The following is a 22,220-nucleotide window of genomic DNA, read 5'->3' on the forward strand; positions in this document are numbered from 1 at the left end:
AAAAAAAAAACTTTACTATCTAGGCCAATCCTATAAACTATTAACGTGAGCCTTTGAAGTAGTAAACTGTAAACTTGTTCCCTGCTTTTCACACAATATCCAGTAAATGGTTTAATAAGTGATGATTAAAACTTCAGAACAAATGTCGTTGTTCTCAGAACAAAACACTCAACCAAATGGAAAGGTAGAAAGCTAGAGTCATCTAAAACCAGTATAACAATACCTTTAGTTAAGATCTGGTCTGTCTATCTTAATTGTTTTAATTACTAAAAAGAAATGAATATAAAAGAAAAAACAATGAGTACACGAACATAACTGTAAACAATGATGTCATGACTGTGTAAATTAAGTTTATTAGCTTGGTTTTACACTCTTGTTAATTCCTTTTCTATCAGCTTCGCAGATTCTTTGCCTCCCAACCAGGTGAGGTACTGAATGGTTTATCAGTTTTCGTAGCAGGAACGTAGCAGGAACATAGCAGGACCAGCTTGGCTTCTGCATCATGCACGCAACAGAGAGCCAGCACCCTATATCCAATTAGCTGGTGAAAACTCATTAGTTACATTATGCATATATATAAAACCCAATGAGAGGATAACATTTAAGTGTATGTCACTCCCAAGTTTTCACCTTCAGTGGAAGCCCATATCTACAACAGGGGATACTAACATATTCATGATTGCTAAGAAGTTAATGGAAGTAGGTCAAACTAATCGTTCACAGTAATGTTCAAAAACATGATATAAGGAATTGATCCCTGCAAATGAGAGAAACAACAACATGTTCTGGAAGCTTTTGGACACAGTGAAAATTATTTAGGATACACACCTATTAAAAACTTATGGAGCAGACAACTGTTAGCTCAAACTTAAAATACAAACAGAGATTTTAATTCACACATGATAGGCACAACTTACATTAATAGAATTTCCATGGAACCGAGATAGAGTATGCTAACTCCAACATATAAAGAAAAAACTCCAAAGGTAAGACAGCTGGATGAAAACAGCCAGTGGTAGTATTGTATCTCTAAACCAAAGAAAGACAATCATGCACAAAGAGAGTGTGATATATCCCTATAATAACTTGTCACTTACCTAAAACCCAATAGACATGTACAATTCTTTAACACAAATGAGTTTTCGCAATAAAAAAACTACTCTATGAAAATATTTCAAGAGGGAAACAAATGTGAAGCATACACATGACTCTAAAGCACAATTCTACTCGAAAGATACATTAAGTCAAACAAACTTGTACTCATTCATCTGAAATTAGCAAGTGCTAGTTCATCAGTCACATAGATTTGGTGAAGAGTAGGTTTGAGAAAAGAAATGTTACCAGCTTGGAAAGAAGGAGACTTTTCCCATTACAACTTGCAGACTTAAGAATCATAGTTTAGAGATAAGAGTCACTCTTTAATGATATTCCTCATATCCTCTTTTCATTTCACTGATCTGTTCTTCTCTACAATCTTAGACGCGTCGGCTACGATGTTCCTCTCGGTGATGCTCGCGCATGGAATCAAAATCTGATAAGATAGAGATTACAATTTGGATAATATACTACTCAAGAGAGAGAGAGAGAGAGAGAGAGAGAGAGAGAGAGAGAGAGAGAGAGAGAGAGAGAGAGAGAGAGAGAGAGAGAGAGAGAGAGAGAGAGAGAGAGAGAGAGAGAGAAAGAGAGCAAGAGGCTAGAGTAAAAGGTATGATCGGATGCATCACAGGGAGTACCAGTGTCGAAAATCATATTTGAGATGAACCAACTGCAGCGGTAGCGGCCATATTTGGTTTGCCTATCCGGGTGTTCTCCTCTACGAAGTTCTGAACAATCTTCGCTAAACAAACGAAAATTGGCTCGTACTCCGATCCATCGCATCGAGGAAAGGTTTCTCAGAAATTGAACAACTACATTAGTAAACGGCCGATGATCAAATAGACGCTTGAGGCCAGTTTTGAGCACTGGTTGCATGTTGAATCCGGCTGGATAATCATCCTGAAAATGACGATGACCAGGATCTAACTTCTCTTCCTCTTCACCAATCATGATGCAATAAAATTTATAGTTCAAAGTAGCTTAGACGTACGACTATAAAAATGAAAACAGACTCACCATCAGTTCATATAGCTAGGTTGGGTAGAAAGGAGAAGCTGAATTATTACGTTTGTTTGGAAGGCAGTTCGTCTCTGCAAAATTATTCCCAGAAAGGAATAAGTTCTGATTAATATAATCATTGTTTGGCCAAGAAAAATAAGAGATTTATTTAAAATATGTTTTGTAGAGTAAAAAAGAGGAATCGTTTCAGCAATCAAACTGAAAATGTTTAGCTCACCTAAATGACATGGCTGATTTGAGGGATCTAATTGGTTGATCCGGAGTGGGTGAAAGTAACAGAGACGTTGAAGACGAACTGGAAGAGACGGATTGATCGATGAGATGAGGTTTTGGGAAGTTGGGCTTGACCTGGGCCATGATTTATTTTATGAAGACCACACGGAAGGCCAAGTATCCTCTTTTCAGTCAACAAAGATATTACGACATGGCAGCATTCTATTCTTTCATTGGTTGAATTTTCCATCTGATGTGGCATAGCTTAGAGGGCTTGTTATCTTGCTTTTAGTATAGTATAGATACTGAGAGTTTAGTGAGTGTGTTTTAAAATTAATTTTCTAATCAATTTGGATTCTTAAATATGGATTTCCAAAATTTAGATTAGATCCCTTTTCTAAAATGCGCCACCTAATTTGCGGGAAAAGCTGTATCCGACCGGTCTTCAAGCGTGGCGAATTGACGAAATTCGGTGAAAAAATCGGATCTCTAAAAAATCTTAAATTATTACTCACTTCTGTCTTTGAATCCACAAATATAGATATGATTTGTGAAGTGGAACAATGCATTACTTAATATTCCTAAGAAATTTTACCATTCATAAAGAATAATTTTTCCTTTTCTTTCTTGCTTGTTCTTTTTTTTTTTTTTGATCAATCTTACTTGTTCTTTTTATTGTAGAGAAATATAAAACAAATTTGTTCCTCACTAAATATGATAAGGAATCATTATCTCTTATTTTTCCTATAATTTTATTCCTTTCTGTTTATTTCATATCCGTTTCCAATGTTTATGTGATGGTTACCGGTTAGACTATTAAGGAAATCGTGGGAATCATCAAGATGTCCATGAACTTTCTTCAAGTTTTGTGTTTTGTCTTCTTTTTTCATATTCTTCTTAAGAACAACGAAAAGGCTGATGCCTTGGCCTAAAGAGTGCTCAAAAAACTTATTGTAATGGACCTTGGGCCTGATTGAGTTTTAACTTAAGTACTAGATTTTGATCCGCGCTTTCAAAGCGCGGGTTTATTTTTGTTTTTTTTCAATTAACAAATATTTAGTACATGTCACATTTTCATATATTTGTGCTTTATTTTATAAAAGACTTAAAAATTTTATCTTTATTTATTGTATTTCATTTTAAATGACTATTTATGTTTAAAAAATTAAACTTTATTTTTTAATGAATTAAGTTGGTATAACTCTGATAAATTAATTTTATTATGTGGTTAATATTTTAATTAAAAAAATTATATACTTTTAATAAAGATTTATACTTTTCAATAAAAAAATTCAATTATTTTTATGAATGCTTAAATTATATTAAGAAAAGAAAAAAAATAATAATTAAGAATAGTTGAAAACAAATTATTTGAACTTGGACTCAATGGCCCAAAGGAAAAAAAAAAGGTGAAAATTGAATCTGATTTTTTAATAGGCCCAAATGGCCCAAGAGAGATTTGATGTGGGATGGATCCAAAAATAATGACCCAATATAGATGTGTTATTAATATTATTTGATTGTCCTTAATAAAACATGTACTGTTAGTAAAAGAAAGGGTATGCTAAGGTAATTATGACAATATATAGGATCCTGCTTTAATAGTATAGATTTCTGTGACAAAAAGAAATAGACTTAGAAAACAAGAACGCTGTCATATTAGTACAACTATAGATTAGTGTCTGTACATTCATAACAAAAATAATCAAATTGTAGTTCATATATTAACACCATTTTGGGTAGAGAAAATAAAATATTTCTTTCTTTCATAGAAGTTTAGTTCTATAACTATTACAATAGATCAATTAAATAACTGGATCTCTGTTATTTGTTCTCCATATCGTCCTTATTGATTAAAGCTTTTATCAAAACAACATAAATATTTAGGTTACAGTACAACAATCACATACACACATAAAATAAGATATCATATTTATATAAATTAAGCACCGTAGTTGGCGTTGGTAACTCTGCAATCTCGGCGAATCTCTCCAGCTTTGCCGGTCAACACATTGATAGATCCCATCCTCGACATTGCCAAAGCAAAAGATTTTCTGAAATCTTCAAAACCTGCAGCGAACTCTTGAGTGATCTCCTTCGAGTCCTCGTTGTAGAGCAACTGTTGGTCCACGCCCAAGACAGCGTTATGAGACAGGACACGAGAGTAGTATGAGCTGCTGAATCTGTTGCTCGAGCCTGAGTCTGGATTTAGGTAAACGAGTGGATCGGTTTGGCCCTTTTGTGTTCTTGGAGGACAAAGGTATTGAAGTTGTGACACCAATGTTGTGTTCATGGTCGGGTCTGGTTTTCCAGTGTTCTTGAAGTTGTATAACCTGTTCACTATGTGGCTGCAATGTGTCTTCCCCATCGAATGTGCTCCTGTGACCATTATCAATTATAAAATCAGAGACCGTTGAAATTCATACATTTAGCGAATCTTATATATTTAGCTCCACTTTCTTATATAAAAATATATAGTGGTTTGGTTTTGCATGGAATGAGAATTAGACAAATTAATACACATTTTATGAATTTAAAATATATTTAAATTTTCACGATATATTTGTAAATTGCAAAGGTAAAAGAAGAGTGGCGTTACGTTTAAAATTAACAAAACAAAATTACTTGAGATGCTTATGATCGTTGATTCATTTGAATAAATATTATACATTATATATAAACCTAACCTAATCGCAAACGTAAAGATAAACCCGATGAGGTCTTATAATATAACATAACTCTGCGATTACGTTTCCCTTGAAGAACTGATGAAAAGTTCCTTGGGTCTAATGGAAAAAAAAAAAGAGAAGAAGATAGGGTAAATTACCTAGAAGAGTAGTCATGTCCAAAACGTCAAGACCTTTGGAATTGAAGTATGACAGTGACTCCTCGACTGAGATAGACGGTGACGGTAGATCCACAGCGTCTGCAGTTAGTGCCCCACCGTCCCTTCTCCCCGTGAACACAGGATAAGATGGTGCTCCGGCCTAATCATCATTTTATCCAATCAAAACAAGATAATCAGTTAAACTAATTACAAAATCCACAATAATAGATCGACACTCTCACAGAACATGAACACTTTAAGATAACATGCAAGTATATCTTATATATGTACCATGTGAACAGCATCTCTAGTGGCAAGATTGAGTATATCAGCGCAAGAAACAACACCAGGACAACGTGATTCAAGAACTTGTTTTATTTTATCGATTATCACAAAACCTCCAAGTCCTCGATTTTGTGGAGCTGTCCTCTCTGAGTTTGGTCCTTGTAAAAGTACCGAAGCATCACATCCCTACATACATATTTAATATTTTACATAGATTTAACACCATAGCCCATAGGTCATAAAAAATGTAGGTAATTCTTGATGTTATAGCTAGCTAGTCAAAAGTAAAGGACGACGTTTTTACTTACATTAACCATACAATCCGAGTAAAGAAGACGAAGAAGCTTGGGAGCAATGCTTGTGTCATTCTTATAAAACTTTTCGACTTGGTGTCTAATATAAGCCTCTGCATCATCACAAGTGTTGGTAACTTTGTAATAATGCCAAACCAGCTTCACCGGAGGGTTCAATCCCGTCGCAGCCTTTACCGTAGCCGTTCCGGTTAAGCTTACGACTAAGAGGGCCAATAGTGGGAAAAATTTCATACACTGCCTCATTTTTATAAAAACGAAAAAAAATCTTCCACCACAAAAACCCTTTGATTTTTTGTTGTTGTTGTTTTCTTGATTACAAGATCAAAGTAGTTGATCTTATTTGTTTATAAGAAAAAGAAATTGAATGAGGAAAAATAAATGTAATGAATTTAAGAGATATGGATTAGTGGTCGATCAGTGAGGGATATATAAGGTTTCACTAGGGTGGCACGTCCACGTGGGCTAACCGTTTTTTTCGTTGTATAAAATTATTATAACGTTCTGACTTTGATGTACACTACAATACAAGGAAGCGCGTGTATGACAAACGTGGATTCACATGAAACGATGTTCTTTCACGTTCGAACTATGGTTAGTCTTTGACTCTTTTCTGCTTCTTTTTTTCTCGGCTAAGAAATCCTATTTTGGTTATCCCTTCCAGATATGATGAACGTGCTTTTATAATATCATAAGCGACCATATACGTGCATGTTCTAGATAGTTACCATTACAAACTTCACAATGATAATAAACGAAATTTGGAGAGTATTCAAAATTGCAGACCACAAACCTTCATATAGTAATGAATATTGGATCATAGCAGTAATCTATTAATCATCATATCTTGTATTTTTGAAGTGAATAAATTTAAAATTCTTAAAAAATAAAAAGAAAATTGCAATTAGCGTCTTCTGACTTGTAAGACAAACTGGTCGGCGAAGGATATTCATAATAAAACATTTCGCTTGCTTTTTGTAATGGATGATGTATAAATAAGCTTCCATCTACAAGAAAACACAAACCTGATGACAAAATCTAGCTGTAATTACTGAACAACGTGTTCAAGCTAACACATTGCTGAAAACTTGTCCTTTCGTAAGCGTCAATTACTCGAAAACCTGGTGTTGCAATTTCTCAGGAATCTGTTTAAACAGTTTTCTTTTTTGTTAAAGTTTATTCCAAGATTCTCAGGAATGTGTTTAAACAGTTACTTCATGATCCAACTACGTTATTTTTATTTTGTAGTTTCCCTTTCAACATTGTTTGTTTTCTCCAATTTACAAATCAACATGGTTTAAAATATTAACTAACTTATATAATAGATAACCTGTTTTCTTTTATAAACCATTGTTTTCTCAAGTTGCGTTTTAGTCTGTTTCCTTCTTTTTTTTTGAAACACAGTCTGTTTCCTTTTATTTGCTTTTAGTCAGGAAAATTTTAGAATAATTTCCATGGATGCCCAATACTAAGGATATTAATAATAAAAAGAACAAAAAAAATTGAAATCTTAAAAAGAAACTAAATAATTTAATTTTATTAAAATATAATTGGACAATTATCTCAAATAACTCATTTTTAGGTGTTTGTCATTAAAAGAGCATTCAAGAAGAAGACCAAAAGAATTTTCTATCCCTTGCTTTATAGACATATAAATATAATAAATAATAATAAAAATTATAGTTTGGAATTACATATTTCAAATCCGAAATTTTTAATAATTTTTTAAATCTTTTTTCAATTTTTTTCTTCAAATTTTCTTTTTGAAATTTGAAAATATTTTTTGAAATTATTTTTAAAATTTTTATTTGAAATTTTCAGCTTTTATTTTTTATTTTTTTTTATTTTTAAATTTCACTTTCAAAACTCCACTCATAACTCTAAACGGTAAGTATATGTTAGTTAACCCTAAAAATATATATACATATTTATCTTTTAATAAAACTTTTTTGGTCATCTTTTTTTTGTTGGAGACTCTTTCGGAAAGAAAAATTATCCTAAGAAATTTCTCAAAATATATTGATGAATTTAGAAATCTAGTTTAGAAATTTTAGCAATGAAGATTCTTTGTTAAACTGTTAATTTTAAACCGTTATAATCGGAAATAATGATATAAAATGAAATAGAATTTGACCGCCAGGTCGGTTTTGACCTGGTTAGATATTGCTAGAGGATGATTTATTAAAGAAGCTAGAGTATCTTTTGCCTTCGCTAAGCATGGGACTTCAGATTTATTTAACCATTTTACAAGTCACAACTGTCATTTCTTATCATTCTTTTGTTGCCACAATATTTCCTAGTCTTTTATGAACAAATAAGTTATTACAAAGTCAAGGTAAGTGGTCCAATCGACGACTTATATCATGTGCTACATAAAATACATTAGACCTTCAACGAATTTTTTTTTTATTCCACCTCACTGGCACTTTAGTCACAACAATAACATCAATGGGAAAATCTCATTTTAAACTAAAAAAGTGTAAAAATATAGCACTTTGAACTTTAGTGTTTAAAAACTTATACTTTAAAACCAATTATATTAGCACATTAAACTTTGAAACTAACTTATTTCTTTATCAAGCAAACATGTGATTGGTATTGTTCATCCGTGTCTAAAAAGATGTATGTGAAAAGCTAAAAGGTGTCAATTGTCTTTTTAATTAATGAATAAAAAAAAATTTAAATAAGAAAAATTAAAGTTAATTTAAAATCGGAAATAAATGCAAAAAAAAACTCAAGAAACAAAACTTCAAAAAATCAAACTTCAAAAATAAATGAATAAAATTTTTAATTTATTAATAAATTAATTTAAAATCAAAAATAAATAAATAAAAGTTAAAGTTAAAATTAAAATAAATTTAAAAAATAAAAAATAAGTATATTCTAAAATAAATTCAATAAATTAATAAATTAATTAAATCTTAATAATAAATTCAAAATAATTAAATATCAAAAAATTCAAAATAAGTAAATAATTCAACAAATGTCACTAGAAACCACGAAAATGTAAGAAGGTAGCACTTTGGTGGTGATTTCATATCTCACAGTTTCCCGATATATTTATAGTTCCTCACCGTATTTTTGGTTCGTTGGTGGTAATTTCTGATATATCATCTTTGATGGTGATGAGTTTGAACGATGATATGTCAAAATCCACCAACACCAAGGGTTATATTTCAAAAATAGTTACTATTAACATATTGGAAATCACTGCATAGAAAAAAATATTTTGGAATTTTTTACTTATTCTTTATTTTTGAATTTTTACTTTTTCGAAATTATAATTAAATTTTAGTTTATAATTAACTTTTAGTTTATTAATTTTTTAGTTTTTAAATTTATTTAATTTTTTTAAAAGAAAAATTCATTAAATTTTATTAAGAAATTTAGATTTTTATTCATTTAATTTTATTTTAAATTTATTTTAATCTATTTCTAAATTTAAAATTTTATTCATTTATTTTTATTTTTAATTTTTTTTAAGTTTTATCTCTTTTTTATTTATTAATTAAAAAACTGATACCTCATACCTTTTTATGGATGAACAATAACAGTCACATTTTTGTTTGGTAAAGAAGTAAGTTAGTTTCAAGGTTTAATGTGCTAATATTATTGGTTTGAGGGTTTGAAGTGTAAGTTTTTGAATACCAAGGTTTAAAAAGCTACATTTTTACACCTTCATGGTTTAAAATGCGATTTTCCCTAACATCAACGTATTTAATTAAGCAAAAAACAAAGCAAACATTAAGCAAAAACAAAGAAACATAAAGCAAAAAAATGCGAATGACGCGTCTTCAACTCGGAGAAGAATGTTATCTCTGGTGTAATCCTTGTTCCAAATCGTATATCAACTAGCAAATTCTTTTGTATTTTCATGTTGCTTATTGGCTGATGAGGACGCTGATGAATCAAAAACGCATCCTCCACAAAGTCCATGAGAACTCCCATCATCATTTCATTGACACATGTGAACTTCCCCAAGACGGTGGCATAAACTCCAGAAAATCCATAAACTTTTAGAGATACTGATCTGCGGCTGTTTGGTGGATGGTCCAACAGGTAGACATCAACTTCTTTTTGAGTAGATTCTTCTTGATCATTGCATAATATCTTGAAAAAGCATTTCAATTGGTTACTTCTGTCATAAACTTCAAAAATGTTTTGATGTGACTTGTGAAAAGGCAGATTAACACTCAAATCCATGTTGACCAAATAGTTTATCATCTTTTGTAATTGAGAAGAAACCTCTTGTGGAAGCTTTACTAGTCTAAGAATTTCTATTTTCATCCTTGCAAAAGAAAAACAAAAACATTTGGATACAGTACATGACAATCAGATTAGAGTGCAAGCTAAACATGGATTACTAAGAACATTGATAGAAATAAGGACACATAAATCGATTGTTATTAATGATTCACCTATTAGAATCGCAATACATATTGCTCCATCAAAAGTACAAACTTTGTTCATTGCCTCTAACGATTGATATGCATACATTCAAATTAAAACATATGTCTTGGACCATGATAAATAACGTGTAAATAATCATCTATGTTATTGACAATCCATAAATAACATTTACAAGTGCCCAACAAAAACCGGCTACATGCCATTTTCTAACCATGAACATAAATAATCATCAAGTGATTACCAGATCGGCACCATCATCGAGTTTTGTCACATAAGTGACCCATTAGGAGAGAATGCAACTTTAGAATCGTCAAAAGACTTTGATTTTAACCAAACAAATCCACAACAATTCTAGGCATGTACCTCACTGGAAAATGTGTATTCGTGGTTGATGGGTATGAGGTGAGTTATGTTGTTTTCAATATTAGACCATTAACAACATTTTAACTCCCTCATGACTAGTAATCAAGTCATAACATCATTTTATTTTTAATTAAACAAACACAAAACAAACAAACAAAAATGCCGAAGAGAATGAAGATTACATTTTAGTTAGCCAACAAAAAAGAGAAATAATTTTAAACTACAAAACGCCAAAAGAACTACCTAGGAGACATGGAAGAGTAACTACAAGTAGCATGAGACCGAGAGGAAGAAAGATAACTCTGAGATGTTGTCATGGTATTAACAGTGAAAGAGCTAAGCTGGTTATTAACCTCTCTCCTCAACGCTCTATACACATCCTCCAGTCCTTCATCGATAAGTTCTAAAATCGTTTGCGGCATTGGAGGCAGATTTATCTCGTCTGAAGATCCTTCTAGAAGCTTCACCACTTCTCCCATTGATGGCCTCATTGATATGTCATCTTGTATGCACCAAAACGCCACTTTAAGAGCTTTCACCACTTCCTCTTCCTCTGCTACTCCTTGTAGCCTTCTATCCACAACTTTCAGGGCCGTCCCGTTCATTAGTTCCTATACGTTATTAATCAATGTGTTAATCATCGTTAGGCATTAGTCAAACGTTCAAGTGCAGTCTAAACGCTAGACAAACTATCCAAACACGCCAATCTATTTTTAGACATTTTATATGCATAACAAAAAATTTTATTAACATATTATGATACATTTTTACATGCATAACAAAGATTTATAAAGATATTATGATGTTACCTTGTAAGCCCATCCAGGATAAAAGAAATCTTCAGCGTTGAAGGACACATCAAGATTTCTCCTACCACCAACAATCTCAAGAAGAAGCATTCCATAGCTATACACATCAGCCTTCACTGTGATCGGCCGGTTACTCACCCACTCCGGAGCTAGATACCCTCTCGTCCCTCTAATCATTGTTACCACTTGAGAATGCTCTCTCCCCATCATCTTAGCCAACCCAAAATCTGATATTTTAGGACAGAAGTTTTCATCCAACAAGATGTTCTCGGGTTTAATGTCGCAATGAATAATCCTGTTTCTACACTGTTCATGAAAATAAGATATCCCCTGCGCAGTTGCCACAGCTATCTCAAAACGTGTACGCCAATCAAGCAGCCTGCCCGTCCGGTCTGAAGAGAATATCCATTTGTCTAACGACCCATTTATCATGAACTCATAGACTAGAAGCCTGTAATGTCCCAAAATAATATATTCTCCTCAAATCTTTTTGCTTTAAAACAGAGAAAATTATATTGAAAAAGTCTTTTTAGGGTTAATGTTTTTATCTTACCGGTGTGAGTCTTCGGAGCAGTAACCACACAAACGAACTAGGTTCATGTGATGCATGGAACCAATGGTATTGACTTCAGTGATAAACTCTCGCTCTCCATGAGATAATACTGATAATCTCTTCACTGCAACCAGCGTTTCACCCGCTACTCTTCCTTTGTATACTGTCCCAAATCCACCTGCCATCATAAAAACATAGTAAGTAAGATTTAAAACGGTCCTTACTATATAAAGAAAGACTTGTTATAAAATTAAAAATGAAGATTCTTGATTCAGACCTGATCCAAGAAGTTGGGAGAAACTATTTGTAGCGTTCTGAAGATCACGGTAAGTAAAACTCACAGGAGAGTCACAAAGGATCAGCGAGTTCTTTACGGCTTTCTTTAGTGTTCTCTTCCTATCTACATTGTAGTATAACAACATCCCAAGTAGTGCCACCAGCACAAGCATCCCAACAACTATAGGAATCACAAGAACCTTCTGTCTTAACCCATGGCTTTTATGTGATTTAGAATCCTTATCATCGTGATTATTGAAAGGATAAGACTCATTAGCTCTAGTCTTGACGAAAAGTGTCGAACCAGGATCTTTAAACCCGCCAAAGTTCAGGCTCCTTAGAATCCAACAGTAAGGCTTCTCATCATCTAAACCGTAAACCGAAGCAACACATTTGCAATCCGATAAACACATCGAACCGCATTTACTCACGTTACCGATATCGCTGTAATTGGCGATAACAGAACGATCAGAGAAATAGTAGTTAGTCTCTTGGACCGTCGAGATCTTGAAGGTATTGTTACGGTTCATTTTTCTTTCGCATTCTTGGACCAGAGATGAGTTGTCTGAACAGAGTTTATTGTTTTCTTGATCAGGAAGCTTAACCGAACCGGGGAGACATAAACAGTCAGCGTTTTTCTTGGTCCGGTCCAAGTTGCATACACCGTTACCGCATATCCCAGCTATGTCACATGGATTTGACACAGCCGCCCATTCAGGTACCCATTGGCTTGAACTGTTCATGTCGTTGTCCCATCGGTATAACCGGAGGTTACCGTTGTTCTCTAATACCAACCTCCGCTGAACCCGGTTTTTCGTTAACCGGGGATTACTACTACTTTTGTTATAGTTCCGGTTTTCATCTACCGGATTCTTGTAGACATACACTGCTCCTGTAGAGGATTCTCCGTATACGATCTTGAAGCTTCCGGTATCGTCAAGAACCGCGGTGACAGCTCCTGTGACATTCGAAATCTCTGGTCCGGACCAGTATGAGTAGTTTGCGTGAGGGTCAAGATTGATGTTGTAGGTTAGACCTAGGCTAAGCGAAGTGTGTTGCTGAAGCATTTTTAGTGAGTAATGGCCATGACGCGACGGTGAAGGGTTAGAGGTTAATTCTAGAGAAACGGTTAAGGGTTGGTTTGGAAGGAGAGTGTCGGCAGGTTGTGAAAAGCTCTGCCAAATGGCTGGAGAGGTGGTAACTTGGGTCCCAAGGAGGACGAAGTTTCCGGATTCGGACATGACTGCTGATTCCACGCCGTGGTTTGAGGTGTTTGAGGCCCATATGGTGGTGGTTTGGTCGGAGAGTACAAGGTTTCCGGTTGCATCTAGCTCCAAGACTGCTTCTTTTGTGACTGGGGAGTTTCTATATTTTAGATATTGGATTTTTGAGTGAAAATAGTGTGGAAAATTTCTTATCATAGACAAATCTACCGCTGGAACTAAATAAATTAGTTTATAACGTTGTATATAATACTTGCATTAATAAAAAGTCAGAGGATTATGTGTACCTATTGGGAGACCAAACGATGGTTGGATCACCGGGAAGTTGTGCGAACCAAATGCTCAGTAAGAACTGGTCGGTTGGTTTAAACCGAGTAAACCCGATTGCAAAAGTACCATTTGCGGAAACCCATACCCGGTTCGGTTCACTAGCTAATAACTTTGAACCCAAACTGATGTTCGGTTCAGAAGCCAAGCCAACTTGAACCGAGCTAACCAAGAACAAGCAGAAGAACGAGAACGAGAGACAAAAATAAGGAGAACTAAAATGAAATGAAGACATAGTAGAATCTTGTAACAAGAGAGGAAGAGACTAAAAATCGTTATAACAAATGCTTTTGTATTGTTTATATATCGCATATTAATGGTTTGAAGTTTGAACGCATTAGAGAGATGGTTCGGTGGGAGATCTCTGACGAAGGTGATTGTGGCACGTGTCTTTACGGGTGACCTAAATTTTGACAAAGCTCATTGTTTTAAATGGTCGGTTTTAAATAATTGACAATGTTGGATTTTTAGATTTGGCGGCAACCTGTTTTGTGCCTTTTAAATAATTGACACTATATTAATTATGAAAATTTAAATAGGAATGGAAAATGGGTGTATCCATAATTTAATAATAATTAATGTTTTATAATAATTTTTGTATAATTTGTGACAATGTGTTCGTGAAAGTGAAGATTATCCAGTGTCGCATAAATCAGCAAAAAATAAACCATTTTATATATGATGGAAACTGAATAAACCGACTAGTGCAATGCATATCAATACTATTAAAAGGGAAAGAGTTTTAATATATCTACCTAAAAAGGTTGTTTGGACCATTTCCTTAACTAACAATATTTTTGGACTTAACATAATATTTAATTAACAATAAGTAACTAAAAATTTCTCTAACAAACATTTAATAATACATTTATTTATTAGACCACATTATTTTGTACAAGAACAAAGTTATACGACATATAATTTCCTATATTAGATGACTGTACCATTTGCTACACAAAAATAATGTACTACATATACTTTATTATATTATTCTCTAAACATGTCTCATTAGTCTCATAATTAATAAATGACTCATTTCACCCAATATAAATAAATTATATAAATCGTTTGATCCACCAACTATGTAACAATACACGCCATCCTTTCTATACTTCTGAGTCTTCTGTTTTAAATTATGAAAAAAGCTAATTCATATATTTACTAAGAATATATCTTACTTCAAAAGTATTTAAATTTGAAACAAATCAAATATTAAATATTCTTATACTTTTATCCTATTTTAAAAACCAAGATATAGGAACATTGTTACAAAATATTTTAAACAAAAAATAATATACCGCATATATGTTATTTAAATTCAATAACTTTATCAACTTTAACAGATTTCATAACTCATTTAAAAATTGACATATATCATACATAATACTATACCATGTCATCATACATTATATATTTCCAAACAAACAAAATCAAATTTTAATAAAGTAAACCATCTGTTAAAAATTATATATTTTACTTTAAATTATTTTTTATACAAAGTATTTATCACAAAATTTATTATTTAACTTTTTGGTTTAGGTTTGGATTGGTTCTTTTCAGATCATGATCGGTTCGAATCTATAATTCAAATACCTGTAAAATACCTATAACTTTTAGGTACGTAACAGGTCCGAATTAGTTTGGGTATCGAGGAACAAAAAAATACTCGAAGTACCTGAAAACCAAAAAAACAATACTAAAACACATACCCAAAAACCAGAACAAGTACCCAAAATATTGAAATACCGAAAAGATCCAAAATTTTACCTGAAATCTGACCCAGTGCACCAAAAATACCCAAAACAAATTCTGAATACCCTATATATTTTTATTACAATTTTACTAAAAACCTGAAACTAAAATCGAAAACCTGAACGCAAAACTTTAAAAGTATTTGCAATACCAAAAACATATCTATAATACTCGAATATACCTAATATACACAAAAAACCTCAGGTACTTGGGTATTAGGTAGGGTCTCGGTTAGGATATTGACTCAAAGAAAACTTGCGGGTCTAAAAAAAAATTGAATATGTACTTTGTCCTAGATCCAAACCCAAACAGCACCAATATTTCCAGATCGATTTCAGTTTTGTTTCACGATCTGGTAAAATGTTCATATCTAATAAAGAGATTACATAAGAGTATATATATATAAAATCATAAATAAACTAATTCATAAATTAGATAATTTTAAATAAATTTCTTCTTCGATATAATATAATTTTTGTAACATAATAATGCATAACAATTTTAAAATACTAATTTATAATCTTTGTTTACAATCCAAAGAAAAACCTGCGCTTTCGTAGCGCGGATCAAAATCTAGTTAAACCCTTAAATTTAAAACTAAAAAAACAGAACTTGAATTGTATATTCGCCTCAGTTTACAAAAAAAAACTTGAATTGTATATTCTTTCGATCTAATTTTTATGTATACATACTAGAGAAACGTCTGAAACTAAAATAGTTTTGACTGCAAGTCTGCAAGCAAATTCGTCAACGCCTTAAAATAAATTTTGCAAATCTTTTACTTAATTTTTTTCTTTCAAAACTGGAGTCGGCCATGTGGAGCTGAACATCATCAACCTTCAAAATAATGATGCTATATGTAATATGTTTCATCTTCAACCTTCAAAATAATGATGTTATATGCCATGTGGAGCTGAAACATATAATATAATATGAAATATATAGTAAGTATCCGTGCATACTAAAAAGCAAGTAATCCTTATTTCATTATTTGAAGGTTGATGATGACGTAATTTAATACTGATACACACATTGCAAATCAAAATACCAACATGCACCCCACACACACACACACACACACAACAATTCTTCATAAACCAAACACGAGAGAACTGAAAGCATACAAAGGTAACTTCAGCTTCCTTTCACACACGAGCCACTATAGATGAACTGTAACCATTTTTATCATCCCAAAATTTAGACCAAAGCATCACACCTCCATATTTTCGTGACTTCTTTACAGTTGGAAGAATCTGTGAAACCAGTACATCCGCTGGGATGTATCCACCTTCAGCGGCTTCAGGAGCCGCTGGGAGACCTAGAAAGATTTTTTGGGCAGTGACCGAAGTTGTCCACGTCTTCCATGAATGGAAAAGGCTTTGCGTATCACCTGAAGTGTATTGACAAGGTGGATTGTTGTAGAACATGACCCAAACATAGTCGAAAAGTCTAGTTTTAAGGGCACTTCCCATTAGATCGTCTGGAAATGGACACTGAGGAGCTCCTGTTATGTACACTTTTCTTCCCCGGTAGCTAAAATTTGAAAGAAACCTGTCCAAATTTTCAAATACAAATTTATAAGTCAACAATTATGAAAATCTCCTTTTATGTTCTTTGTTATAAGTATATCACATCTTACTATGTGTCCAATGTTTAAAAAATTACTAGGCGGTAACTATGGTGCTTTGTTGAGGATTAACAATTAGAAGGATTACTCGGGACCTATACAAGACTTAAATGCTAACAATTTATTGATTTATTTTTTATATATTTTACATTTTTACATCAGATATTTTAGTTTTAAGATTTAATTGTAAAATTATTTTGATGAATTATTAAAAAAGCTAGACAAATTTTTAGATTTATATTAATATTATTTCTTAATTTAACAGATATAGACAAGTTTAGATTGCTTTAAATGATTGAGACCAATTTTAACTAATTTAAAACAGTTTAAACCGATTTTAGTTGCATAAATCAGAAATTAATAAAATTGTTTCGGCTATGGCCTACCCGATTTTTAAAACATTGACAATATTTGTCTTTAGGTTCTAGATTTTTTGGCCCAGGTATTATAATAAGATTGAGAATTGAAAAAATAAATTTCTTTTTTGGTGATAAAAGATGAAATCTATATGTTGATCAAAATGTTCCCCTAGTACCTAACAAGATCATCCCAGTGTTGAGGAGAGCCAAGTTCGATATTGAAATCGATACCATCAAGAACAGCATCACCTAAGGGACGTGCCGATGATTTCCCTCCCAAAAAGTTGTTCCACAAATAATCAGCGACCATTTTTGCGTCCTCCCTAGACCTGATTGAATAGTTTCCAATGGCGCCGCCCAGAGACAACAACCTTGTTATTAAAAAGACTCATGTGAACTTTTTGTAACCATGACCAAATCTAAAAGTAGATGTGCTTTCAAACTGGTTAATTAAATTTGAGGGAGGGAAAAGTGGTTTGAGTTAAAAAAGAAAAAAGTTATTGACAATAGAATACTGGAAGCAAATTCGTATATAGATGAAAATCGCTGTAGCTTGTAACCAGCAAAATACTGTAATATCATGTAGACTAGCTTATCATTGGATAAATGTATGCTAACGTTAGACGTTAAGGATATTTGAATGGACAGACCTTTATGCCACGAAGTTGACAAGTTTTGACCTGAGCGCCAAAATGGGTGCAAGTGTTGGCCGCAGGGTTGCAGTGGCCGGCAAGGTTGAGCTCCGGCGTTTGACCATTTCCGAATTTCACAAGAAAGGCGATGTTGACGTAAGCATACCTGCCGGTGGCACATGTGGAGGAGAGACTACCTTCGAAGCCGTTTTGGCCCCAGTAGATGGCTATGCCTCTGGATGGGTGGGAGGGTTTGCAAAAACAACAGCTTATGAAGAAGAAAAAAGATAAAACAGGCTTAAAATTTTTTATGTTACTCATATTTTTGTTTTTGATGTCTTTGTCTTCTTCTTGGCTGTTTTGTTTGTCATTGGTTAACTTGCTTTTATAAAAGACTTAAGGTGCCAAGAAAAGAAACGTTTGTGCGTTTTTCCTTTATTGCACTTTGAATCTTATCTTTGTATTTGTATAATGGCTCTCACACAGAGTGAATGACTTCAATTGGTTGTCTGTTTTTTCCGTCAAATGATATCCCTAAGGGCATCTCCATCCCTACTCCATTTTTTCCTCTAAAATGAAGTAAAAATGAATATGGAGTAAAGAATACTCCAACCCAATTCCATATCTTACTCCATAATGAAATTTACTCCATAAATGGAGTAAACTATTTTTTGTTTGTTCATCACTCCATTATGGAGTGGGAAATGGAGTAGGATTAGAGCTATTTTACTCCATTTTCACTTTTACTCCATTTTGAAGAAAAAAATGGGGTTTTACATTGGAGATGCTCTTACGACTTAAACTAGATGCAGATCTCAAACGTTTTAACAAGCCATCTAGAATATCTGCCCACCAACTGTAGTTATATAAAGAAATTAAGAATGACAATTTCCTAAACATTCGCCGATCAAAATCATTACTAAGTTTTGTTACCGAAGAAACCGGAAAAAATATTTAAGACTCGCAAGTTTGTCTTGTGTTGAGACAAGAATAAATTCATAGCACAATACTTCGTTTACAAGTACAACTGATGTACTCTTCCTTGTCAGTTTCAGTATTATCTAGCTCCAATTCTATTACTGAAATCAAATTTGTGCATTGCCACAAACAACAATCTACTTCTGTTAATACATGCTTTAAAAAAACAATTTCCAAGCTTTCACATTGAAACCAAACTCATTCATTGACAGAAACACAGAACATAAAGATACTGAATGATACTGAATGATTGAAGGAGGGGAAGCAAAGGGAGAGGACGTTGGTGGTCGTAAACGCCATTTTAGTTGCTCTGAAAAAAAACAAAACCCTCTAGTTTCAGTATTATCTCGAGTAGGGAGAGAATACGACGTCGTTTAGGACTTCACGTTTTGGAATTTGACTTTTTCGGTTTTTCCTCTTGGCGTGACTCTTAGAGCACTTGCAACGGGGGATGACAACAAATCCGTAAGCCCGGTCCGTTGCACTTTTTGGATTTTTTAATTAATATAAACCCAGCCCATTTGACAAATTGATCCGTAAATAGCATCTTGACGGACCCGGTCCGTGGGCGACGTGGCAGAAAGAAATTGGACGGAGGCGCGATTGTGTTTGGTATTGGCGAGAAAAAATTCTTCATTTCGACGAAAGCAAAGAAAAAAAAACCTCTCAACTCTCTAGGGCGATTGTCGGATCCCACCTTCGCGATTCAACTCCGTCTGATCCTCAAGGTAAGTAGAAGCGTTTTCTTCTATATTAATCGAACTAGATTGTTTTCATTTATATTCAATAGAGTTGGGATCGTTTCGTATCAAAATTAGGGTTCGAAAAAATTCTGCGATCTGGAGATTTTTTATATTCAACAGAGTTTGAAAACCCTTTTGGGTCTCGATCGTTTTAGGGATTTGAAAACCCTTTTGGGTCTCGATCGATTTAGGGATTTGAAAACCCTTTTGGGTCTCGATCGATTTAGGGATTTGAAAATTGTGCATTTTTTCCATTCGATTTAGGGTTGCGACTCTATTTAGTGTTGATATGTTTGTCTTTCTTATTGTTTTTCAAAATCATTGCTAATCTTTGCTTTTTGCTTGTCTCTTTCTTTGCAGGTTAACGAAAATGGGAAGGTATAGCTATAGCCAGCCGTCCTCATCATCAGTGTCCATCGACATCACCTCACTTCTCGAAGCTGAAGCTCAGTTGTACGCCGATGAAGCTCAGAGTAGCTTCGATAATGGAGAGCCGTTTCAGAACCAACCTCAACCTGAGGGGGATGATGGCATCCCGACGATCTGCTACTGTGGGAGTGAGCCGGTTGTTGCTACAGCCTACACGGAAAAAGATCCAGGCCGTAGGTATTTCACCTGCAACAATGTCGTTGATGGAGCCACTCACATCTGGAAGTGGTGGGATGACGTTTAAATTGCTGTAGATTAATTGAATGGTGTTTGGTTAAATAGCTGTTATAGTGCATAGGATTTAATTTTGCTACTGATTTTTGCTACTGATTTTGAATGGTGTTTGGTTAAACTAGGACTGTATTAATAAATGCTACTGATTTTTGTTAATTGCTTTTAGTTTGCTTCCTATCTTCCTAACTGCTCAGATTTGATAGGCTGTTATTGTATAATAAATTGGAACATGTATTACTTAAGGCTCTGTGTAACTACTTGAGTAACACAGAGCATTTTTACAGCCATGTCGGGTTATAGACACCTTCTGTACAGTCAAATGCCAGTAGATCTTGAATCACCCGAGCCTTTTTGGCTCGGGTCTCAAGCTCCTGATGATTCTCCTAGCGAAATCCCTCCTGAGAGTCCTAGCCAAATCCCTCCTGAGTGTCCTAGTCAAGTCCCTGGTCAGTCTCGTAGGCAAGTCCCTGGTCAGTCTCGTAGGCAAGTCCTTGAGGAGTCTGTTAAGACCTTTGCAGATAGAAGGAAATATTCACCCAAAGAGGATAGGATCCTTATTGGTGCTTGGCTTAACACCAGTAAGGACCCTCTCGTAGGCAACGAGCAGAGAGCTGTTGCTTTCTGGAAGCGTATTGTAGACTACTACAACGCCAGCCCTCAGCTCGGTGGGGAAGTACCGCGAGAGGTTACTTCTTGTAAGCAGAGGTGGTCTAGGATCAATCATGAAGTATCCAGATTCACTGGTTGCTACAACCAGGCGCTGAGGGAGCAGAGAAGCGGCCAAAATGATGATGATGTGATCAAAGCTGCTTACGACATATTCTTCACCAAGTACAATACCAAGTTCACACTCGATCACTGCTGGAGAGAGCTCAGGCATGAGCAGAAATGGGCCTCCACTTATATGGCTAAGGATGGTGGAAAGGAAAAACGGAGGCCAGTGGTGGATCTTGACGGACCAGAAGAAAATGTTGTTGGAGAAGATGAGGATAGACCAGTCGGGGTAAAGGCTGCGAAAGGTGCCAGTAAGAAGAAGAAGAGTGGTCGAGATGAGGAGTTGTCTAAGCTACAAGGCGTTTTAGAACTTAAGGAAAAACTGTCTAGAAATAAACTCCTTGATCGCTTGCTGGCCAAGAAAGAGCCATTGTCTGAGATCGAAACAACACTAAAAATGAAGCTTATGTCTGAAATGTTATGATGTGTACTGTGTGTTCTTTGAGGTCACCTGCAGGAAAAGTTAGTACTTGTTGTGTGATGTGTGTACTTGCTTAGTTGTTACAGCTAAACTAACCATCTTTTAAACGTGTTGTTGCAGGTAGTCACAGGAGGATAGGAGTTCTTTTGTTCCTTAGCTAATGCGGAGTTGTCACGGGTGGATTTAGAGTAGTGAGAGCATTTTGGCATGTAGCTCCTGCTCATAAGTCACGGGTTTTCCCTTCTTGTAGTATAAGTACTCGGATATGTATCTCTTTCTCCTCAACATCAAAAACCTTATCATCAAAACCTTTGTAATATTTTGGAACGAAAACCATTGTAATATTTGTCTGCTACTTGCTTCTCTCAATCCTTTTTATCCATCTCATCAACTTGCTTCTCTGTACCATAACCATAATCAGGTTTCGCTTGTTCTCTCATATGGCTTAACTTGCATTTGTATTTGACTTGTCATTTTGTTTCACTTTTACATGCATTTTGTTTCAGTTTTACATGCATTCTCTTCTCAGTTTCGCTTGTCATTTTGTTTTTGTTTCATC

The 22,220-nt window shown here is 34.1% G+C and overlaps 4 protein-coding genes and 1 long non-coding RNA gene across 6 annotated transcripts; 1 reads left to right on the forward strand and 4 right to left on the reverse strand.

Annotated features, from left to right (window-relative positions):
• Positions 1-198: 198 nt before the first annotated feature.
• LOC106454600 lies at positions 199-3,092 on the reverse strand. The gene is made up of 2 exons (XR_007314430.1): positions 2,113-3,092; positions 199-1,995 (listed from the first exon to the last, which is right to left on the reverse strand). It is a non-coding gene; the product is annotated as an uncharacterized LOC106454600 (long non-coding RNA).
• Positions 3,093-3,724: 632 nt separating this feature from the next.
• LOC106352007 (probable peroxidase 61) lies at positions 3,725-8,493 on the reverse strand. Its single transcript, XM_013791699.3, has 4 exons — positions 5,749-8,493; positions 5,447-5,626; positions 5,156-5,315; positions 3,725-4,707 (listed from the first exon to the last, which is right to left on the reverse strand). Exons 1-4 carry the CDS (start codon positions 5,995-5,997, stop codon positions 4,271-4,273), a joined length of 1,026 nt encoding a protein of 341 aa, XP_013647153.1. The 5' UTR covers positions 5,998-8,493; the 3' UTR covers positions 3,725-4,270.
• A 2,133-nt stretch (positions 8,494-10,626) lies between these two features.
• LOC106352006 (G-type lectin S-receptor-like serine/threonine-protein kinase At5g24080) lies at positions 10,627-14,002 on the reverse strand. Of its 2 annotated transcripts, none has more exons than XM_013791697.3 (5): positions 13,673-14,002; positions 12,164-13,527; positions 11,887-12,064; positions 11,334-11,784; positions 10,627-11,135 (listed from the first exon to the last, which is right to left on the reverse strand). In XM_013791697.3, the coding sequence occupies exons 1-5, from the start codon at positions 13,945-13,947 to the stop codon at positions 10,764-10,766; spliced, it is 2,640 nt and encodes an 879-aa protein (XP_013647151.2). In that variant the 5' UTR covers positions 13,948-14,002; the 3' UTR covers positions 10,627-10,763. The 2 variants fall into 2 exon arrangements, with proteins under 2 accessions (XP_013647151.2, XP_013647152.2); XM_013791698.3 differs by having other exon boundaries at positions 12,164-13,516; positions 13,673-13,897.
• A 78-nt stretch (positions 14,003-14,080) lies between these two features.
• On the reverse strand, positions 14,081-18,668 carry LOC106350546 (acidic endochitinase). The gene is made up of 3 exons (XM_048735092.1): positions 18,097-18,668; positions 17,627-17,837; positions 14,081-17,015 (listed from the first exon to the last, which is right to left on the reverse strand). Exons 1-3 carry the CDS (start codon positions 18,401-18,403, stop codon positions 16,610-16,612), a joined length of 924 nt encoding a protein of 307 aa, XP_048591049.1. The 5' UTR covers positions 18,404-18,668; the 3' UTR covers positions 14,081-16,609.
• A 2,084-nt stretch (positions 18,669-20,752) lies between these two features.
• On the forward strand, positions 20,753-21,664 carry LOC125610009 (glutathione S-transferase T3-like). Its single transcript, XM_048781651.1, has one exon. The coding sequence runs from the start codon at positions 20,753-20,755 to the stop codon at positions 21,662-21,664; it is 912 nt and encodes a 303-aa protein (XP_048637608.1).
• The last annotated feature ends 556 nt before the right edge of the window (positions 21,665-22,220 follow it).

Source organism: Brassica napus, chromosome A6 (genome assembly GCF_020379485.1).
Source record: "Brassica napus cultivar Da-Ae chromosome A6, Da-Ae, whole genome shotgun sequence".
Lineage (NCBI taxonomy): Eukaryota > Viridiplantae > Streptophyta > Magnoliopsida > Brassicales > Brassicaceae > Brassica > Brassica napus.